This window comes from Melanostigma gelatinosum (genome assembly GCF_949748355.1).
Source record: "Melanostigma gelatinosum genome assembly, chromosome: 1".
Lineage (NCBI taxonomy): Eukaryota > Metazoa > Chordata > Actinopteri > Perciformes > Zoarcidae > Melanostigma > Melanostigma gelatinosum.
The window spans coordinates 19,477,259-19,484,738 of NC_136634.1; the positions used below are offsets into that span (position 1 = coordinate 19,477,259).

At 45.8% G+C, this 7,480-nt stretch overlaps 1 protein-coding gene across 1 annotated transcript; it reads left to right on the top strand.

Annotated features, from left to right (window-relative positions):
• Window positions 1-1,843: 1,843 nt before the first annotated feature.
• LOC306789236 (F-actin-monooxygenase mical2b-like) lies at window positions 1,844-7,081 on the top strand (the record flags this gene model as incomplete). The annotated part of the gene is made up of 7 exons (XM_079285073.1): window positions 1,844-1,915; window positions 2,281-2,456; window positions 3,687-4,057; window positions 4,589-4,656; window positions 4,769-4,858; window positions 5,702-5,795; window positions 6,954-7,081. 7 exons carry the CDS (start codon window positions 1,844-1,846, stop codon window positions 7,070-7,072), a joined length of 990 nt encoding a protein of 329 aa, XP_079141199.1. The 3' UTR covers window positions 7,073-7,081.
• Window positions 7,082-7,480: the final 399 nt, after the last annotated feature.

Genomic DNA, 7,480 nt, shown 5'->3' on the forward strand with positions numbered 1-7,480 from the left:
CACATCGCTCAAGTGATAATACACAACTCTAAATCTACCACCAGCGACGGGTCTAATGCAGACAGTTACAGCAGTTTTATACATGAGCGGAGCTTCGCGATGGATTACGCAATACCTTGATATCGCGCGACAGTAACTTCTCACAACAAAATACGGGAATATCAACACATAAATGAAATGACCTGAATTAAACTGAAGTTAATTTAAGCTAAGCTATGCCCAGATACCATGAACCTTACTTTTAGATGCTTTGGAGCAAGGGAAAAGTGTTCGTGGGGAAAAGTGTTCGTGGGGAAAAGTGTTCGTAGGGAAGTCAGGAAGGGGCGCAGGGGGAGCTTGCTGGTCGGCGCGGCTTTGCAGCTGGCGCTGTAGTCGGTCCGTTGTGGCGTGTCTCGTGTGAGCACACGCAGGTCCGATCTATACTCGCTGCAGAGAGGACAGTTTAACTTCGGCTGAGACGGCGTGGTCCGTACGTCTTATCGGAAATCATCGGTCAGGAGAGGATTAGACGTCTTCCTGCCGGAGTGTGCACAAAAAGGGGGAAAGCGGGGACGGATCTCGTTGGAGGGATTCGTCTCGGCGGGTTAACGGAGCCTTACTCAGAGTGAAGCACTGTCGTTTCGTCCAGCGAAATGGCTCGTGACCTGTCAGGGTTTGAGGAGGGGGGGAAGGCCGTTGCTTCCTCGTGGCCAGCGTTGCTAGCGTGACGCTGGATGGGAAAGCTGAATCTTCTGTCGCCGGGACGGAGGTCCGGGGCGAAGAGGATGAATATCGCTGTGTGGGTGCTTATAAGCGGGCCTACGCGCACAGTGGGAGGTGGCTTTTCGGCCAGTGGAGGGGTCAGTCTCAGCTGTGGCCGAAGGCTGGAGGTGCGGTCATCTCAAGGGGCAAGGATCAGACTTGTGCGAGGAAGGAAAGCATGCGAGAAGCTCAGCCAGCCAGGAGGTGGCGCCAGACCCCAACATAGTAATTGATCATTATTCAATATCTGGCTTGAAGCGGTGGAGGCGGCGCCGAGTAAACTCGGGGGGTATTCTGGATCGGGCCAAGATATGGTGAAAGTGGTGGTGAGCCCAAGACCGCAACAGAGAATCTTGCGGGGGAGTTTGGATGGCTGAACTTGAGCTTAAGTAGTCGCGGATGGGTTCGTACGGACTTGAGTACCAGTCTGGTCGGAAATGGTAGATGGGTTGAGGTGGACCATATTGGTTGGTCTTGCTGCATTTGAGGTGATAGACGACTGTGTCGGGAGGATGGATGTGCAACATAGTAGTTGGCTACATAATTAAATACTCTTATGTGCCAGTGGGTGGCAGTAGGTAGCACAATAATGACTGTGGTGATTAAGACAGTAGAATTAAGTGACGCACCGAGAGGTTGCGGTGACAAGACGTTTGTCCGGATTCAGGGAAGCAAATTTTCCGGCTGCTCTTGGACGGACGCATGGTGGAGTAATACGCGGCATTCCGAAGGGAAACGAAAAGGTACCGGTAGTCGGGTTCGGTGGTAAGGACTTTGGAGGTGCTGGTGATGTCTGCCTTAGGTGACCGGCATCTTCGCCTGCAAGGCGGATGGGCAACGTGGCGTGATCGATTCTTATGTACGTTGTGGAGTAGTCCAGGCTGGGAATTAGGTGGAGCCTGGTGATGTCTGCGCAGGTTGGGAGTGGCTGTTTGAGTGCAGCGGCCGAGCTTGGTTAGCAATTCCCAGGAGATGTGGGGATTGCGTGTGGATGGCTCGATAATTGGGCAAGGTCCATGTGGTTACCGGTGATCGATAGCCTGTGTTGTGTTGAATGGAAAGGCAGGAGCGAGGGAAGAGGAAAAGATGCTGGGATGAAGGGATGCATGTGCGTGGGTTGGAAGTGCAGATTGGGGAAAAGAGGCTGCAGGGTGAGATATCCCTGATGCAGAGTGTAAGGAGGGGGTGCAATAGGAACCGGCCCTCTAGAGGGGCTGGTGCGAGTGACTGGCTGTAGTTTGCCCATGCAAACTTGTCTGGGCGTGTTGTGTGTTGTGACTGATGCTGACGCCTGACGCTGGTGGCTCGGCGATCGAGGGAGGTGTACTGCTCCCTAGCTGTGCCATATACCTACCTGTTCTGTTGTTGGAGCGGTCTGTCAAGATTCCTGACTTTACAGACTACCGTCGTTTTTTTATTGTTGTCTCTCGCTACTCCTTCCGGTATTCTGCAGCGGTCCACAGACGGGCGATGTGAGCACAGATAAGAGGAGCTAACTCCACATTTTTTTCCCTCCGTCCTCTTGATGTTTTTTATCAGGTACAAGCAGAGGCAGCAGTAGATAAGCTTCAGACAGACTTGGGCCAGAGCGGGGAACCGTCCCCGAGCCAAACCTCCGCCTCGTCCCCCTCAGCCCTCCAGCTCATAGCGAACGCCTTCAGGAGGACGTTTAGTGTGACCAATCTCTCCAGCAGGTCCAACGCTGCAGTCCCAATGTCAGTACATGACACTTTGCTTCCAGTTTATTTTCAAGCGGGGCATTAAGCTTTTCAAACTCCCCGGCGACTTCGTCAAGGTTTTAAAGCTAGAGTGAAGCTACCGCTATCATATGAAACTAGGTAGCCTAAGGCAGTCCTTCCCAGAGGAGGACTTTAATGTGCGAGTATGTTTTAGATAACATGCATAAAACGAAATTGTGATTTATCAGACGTATATTTCTTGGAAATGACTGGTTCACCTATCCAAGATAATGTAAGTTGATGCGGAAGTGGTATTAATCATTTTTGAACGTTCATTTACGCACAAATTTGCTCTTCTCACAATTCAAAAGGCCCATTGTGTTTTATCATTTTTAAAAAGTGAGCTCCCAGAAAACACTGGCCCAAGTTGTCCGTTGGTACCAACGACGTCGCGCTAGCTTGTCGGTGAAATGGGCTTCGGAGCGTGGCAACATTTTTGGTTTGGGAGAAAACTGGAATAGCCACGTTCACAGGGGTCCCTTGACCTCCCACCTCAAGATATGTCAATGGAAATGGGTTCTATGGGTCCACACAAGTCTCCTCTTGACAGACATCCCCAGATAATTATGATAATTCCATGCAGTTTTTGGGGGCATTTTTGTTATTTTTGCCTATTCTGAAAAATGGTACATTTTTGGTTTGGTCCCTGAATCGTCTTGGAATTGGGTTGGACTGGAAAGCTGAGACTCTTGTGGATCGAATTAGCCCAATTGTATGTGTGATGATGTTAGTCCCCATAGTAGCCAGTGACTTCACTGTTGAAAATGACTTGTTGTGACCTCTAGGATGATCACAGTCTGATTCATCTTTACAATTTAGAGCATTTAGAGAATGTATGGCTTTCCTAGGATTATTTCTGATAAGGGGGTGTCCGAGCAGTTCCCCGAACAGAAGTGTTCGCCATCCAATCGCCGAAAAAATGCTATTCTTGCATAAATGTCAAACAATTTAACAGCATGGATTTTTTTTCATATGATGTTCTTCAAGGTCTTGGAGTCTATGTGGTGTTTTTGATGGGGTTTAGATCATTTGTCTTTTGAGTGGTAAAAAATAGTTAAATCTAACACCAAATATGTGAAAAAAATTGTTTCAACCCCAAAATAATGTCCAGAAATAATAGAGCATTGGAATGGCCAACATATACTTCCATCAACATTCCTGAATACAGTTCAAATTGAATGTACATTATGATTTTGTGGTTACCAGAAGGGCCAAACTTGACGGCCCCCGGAGACAGAGGCCCATGTCAGAGGGAGCGTTGAACTTCAGCGGCGCGGGTCCAAAGCCACCCGGAGATGAGAAGAGGGCCGGCAAGTATGAAGCCCGCTGGGCGTCTGTAGGGGCCAATGCGTGGGGGGCCGAGCAGGACCTGCCCTCTCTGTTGCAGCAGGTGTCCCTGAAGGGCCGCAGAGACTCCGGAGGGATGTTCTCTGACGACATGGCCTCGCTGCGCGGCAGGAGGGTCAACCTGTTCTCGTCCCTGAGGCTGAGAAAGAGGAAGGAGTCTGAGGGTGAGGGGCGGGACCAGGAGCCGCAAAAGGATATCAGGGCGATACTCACCAACCTCCGAAACAAAGGTGAGCGCAGCCATTCCCCAGAAGTCGTTGCACGTGATCTTTTAAACCTGAATGAGGAGATTTGTTTTGGCCCCTTGGGGGCAGTGCAACAAGCACAACATTGACATATAAACGCATAATAAATGTCTTGTTATCGAACGTGGTAGCGGCCAACATAAGCATTTATTTGGAGACAAGTATCAGGTGACCTGGGGAATATAAATGTTAAGGACAACTTTTACCCTATTTTCCCATTTCTTTGTGTCGGAGTGACAAAAGCGGACAACAATTCTATATCCAGTACTGAGGGAGAAGCCGATGTGAAAGTGTCTTAAAACTTGCATTCTCTCTACTGACCATGAGGGGGCGACTCCTCCGGTTACAAAAAGAAGTCTGATTGTATCGTCCATGAGAAACTTCTCACTTGATGATGTTTCCAATTGTCATGAATAGATTCACACTAAGAAATTGTCGTATTGTTATTTTTGCTTTGTACAAACTCAAAATGTTCCTTGACTATTCTCACTTTTTTCGATATATTTTTTTCTGTAGCCTCCAGACAACAGAATCTTGAAGAGCCCACCTCTAGTGACGATGAAAACCCGGCATCCAATCAGAAGGTTCCTCAAAGCCGCGTCTTTGTACTGAATGACAGCACAGCGCTGGGGGATCGGACTGTATTTGCATGTGTGGGTACATTTTCTGAAATGTTCTATGTACTTCCTGTCCCAGCTGTGTCCAGAAAGACAGAGGAGGAGGCAGGAGAAGACGGTGGCCCAGCAGGCTAAAAGAGAACAGCTGAAGAGGCTCCACAGAGCTCAGGTACTGCTCTCTCTCTCTCTGGCCTTTTGAGAGTCACCCGTTTGTAACGGAATGGTTCATAACAAGAGTTATCTCCGGTCTCCGAACACTGCAAGCTTTTATGCACATGCACACTACATTCAGCAACATTTCCGCCAAGTGCCTTTTCCCCGCATGCCATTGAAATGCCTTCACAGATGGGGCAAGGGGAAAGTCCAGCAGGTGGCGGTAAAGAAACACTTTTGTGGATGCCAGAAAAATGTACTTGTGTGAACAGATAAACTTTTACAAGAAACGAGAAGTATACTGTTGCCATGGATACAGTAAATTAGACTGTGGGCAGCAAATTGAGCCTTGTTTTTTTTATTTTCCAAAACACACTCGCACACAAAAACCCACTTGTGTTGATGTTTAATCTTGTATCCATGGCATTAAATCAGGTAGTGCCATCACTTCAGTGTATTTGCTCAGTTTATCAAGTGCGAGACAGAAATTAGTGATCCTGGTCACACAAATCTGACACATTAAAAATCGGAAAAATTCAATTGATCCTGTGGCCCGTTTTTGCAGTTCCTCTTTTTTACTTGAGCATCGAACGTACAGAAAAATAAGCTGTTTTTATTTATTTAATTTTTTTTGTTTGATTCATCAATTAATAACAAAATAAATGATTTATTTCATTTTCCAATTTTGAATAGAACAAATGATGAATAGAAAATTAATTTAAAAAAACAACATCTCTTTCCAGCGCTGATGTCGTGGTCACCCTAAATCATTATAACTAATGTGTTCTCTGGACAAAGACTTTCTATGATCATGTGTGTCACATTATGTCCCGATTTATTTCTTTTTTGCTTTGCTAAGGCCATCCAGAGACAACTGGAGGAGGTCGCAGAGAAACAAAGAGATCTGGAGGAGAGAGGAGTGGCCATAGAGAAGATCATAAGAGGAGAAACTGGTAGTGAACGAGGCGTCACAACGCTGCTTTTATGATTTTATGGCTGCTCAATGGAATTCCACTGTGAAAGCTTTTTCTTCTTCTTCTTCTTCTATTTTACATACTTTTCAGACCATTCAAAATGTTGTGAAAAAATGTGTTGTAGCTGTTTTTCACACTTAGAGCAGGTTTAAGAATGAAACAGAAGCTCTCAGAGGCGTATAGTTTAAATCAAAAGCAATAGGTTTATTTATCGAACAAAGTTATTCAGCCCTGCAGTAATACGTGCACGGGTCACTAATAGCTTCACTCGCAGAGATTCACCATTAGACACACTTCAACACATCAGCATGATCCTTAATATATGGGGTCCGCCCCCTTGATACATTAGTCAAAGTCAAAGATGCAAACGTATCACGTTTAAGCCGTGTATTACGCTTGGTTGGAAGCCGTGAATGTCCATTCACCTTTGGCCCCTCCCAATAGGCGTTGGTTTCCATCAGTGTGAGTGAGATTTTGAGGCGAGAGGTCCTAGGAAAGAGTGTGTGGAGAAAGCCGGGCTCAGCTGGGCGTTGGCCCTCGCTTGAATCTCACTGTCTTATCTTTCTGAAAGATGGCTGCCTGTTCTTTTGTGACGCAGTTAAATAAGTAACCTTTCACCTGCTTCTCTCTGGCCTTGCTGTGTTGTGAGCACTGTATAAGTGGTTAATAGTGCTGCATAAGATAATGGTTATTAAAACTACAAATATACTAGTGATTAATTAAACTGTATATATAAGCTAGTTGCTGGTTAAGCTGTATATAAGCTAGCTGTTGATTAAACTGTATATGAGCTAATTGCTGATTAAAACTATATATAAGCTAATTGCTGATTAAAACTATATATAAGCTAATTTTATCAACAAATACAAAAAAGCATTGCCTTGTAAGCCCCACTTACATGGCCGCACTCTCAATAGACAGTGGGACTTCATTGTTGCGCCAGCTGTTTACAGTGCTGGGCTTTGTTTGTGTGCTGGTGAATGGCAAGGTCCTGTCAGTTTGACGCAAAGCAGATGTGCGTGTGTTTGATTCCAGTATGATTTCTATTTTTTTCTCGTAATGGCTGTATGTAATTGATGTGAAAATTCCTGCCGCTGTCCTTCCCTTCTAACTCCCTCCCCCCCTTTTCTCTCCCAGAATCGTCTCAAACGGACGACAGTGACGAGGCCCAGCTCTACCAGTCCTGGTTCAGACTCGTCCTTTGTAGCTTATTGTCCGTGTGTGTGTTTTTAATGTTATTTTTACACGTATTTTAATATGTTTTTGGTTAGATGGCTGAAATAAGTTGTTGAACACAAGCTGAAGAGATTTTAAAGTTTTGTTCTACAATATTCAACATGTCAGTAAATACTCTTGAGAATTTTGAAGCTTTTAAGTGTCTAGAAAAAAGGCGGTTGCCAACAAGTGGCTAAATGGGACTATAAAAACGTCATCACGGCAAACACTCTTCTTCCTTTAGGTTTGTAGTGGTGACGTGTAGTAGTTCATTTATAGGCCATTGTTAGCTTTTTTGCCACTGCCGATTGCGTTCTCGCTTCAAAAATCATAAAAGATCCTGTTTTTCGAGAAGGGATCCAGTGTGGGGTTTAACCAGGAAGTTAACATCGCACTGGCTCCCTCGGCATAAAGCGGTCGCATGAGCGTGAGTATTCGCAACTAGGCTG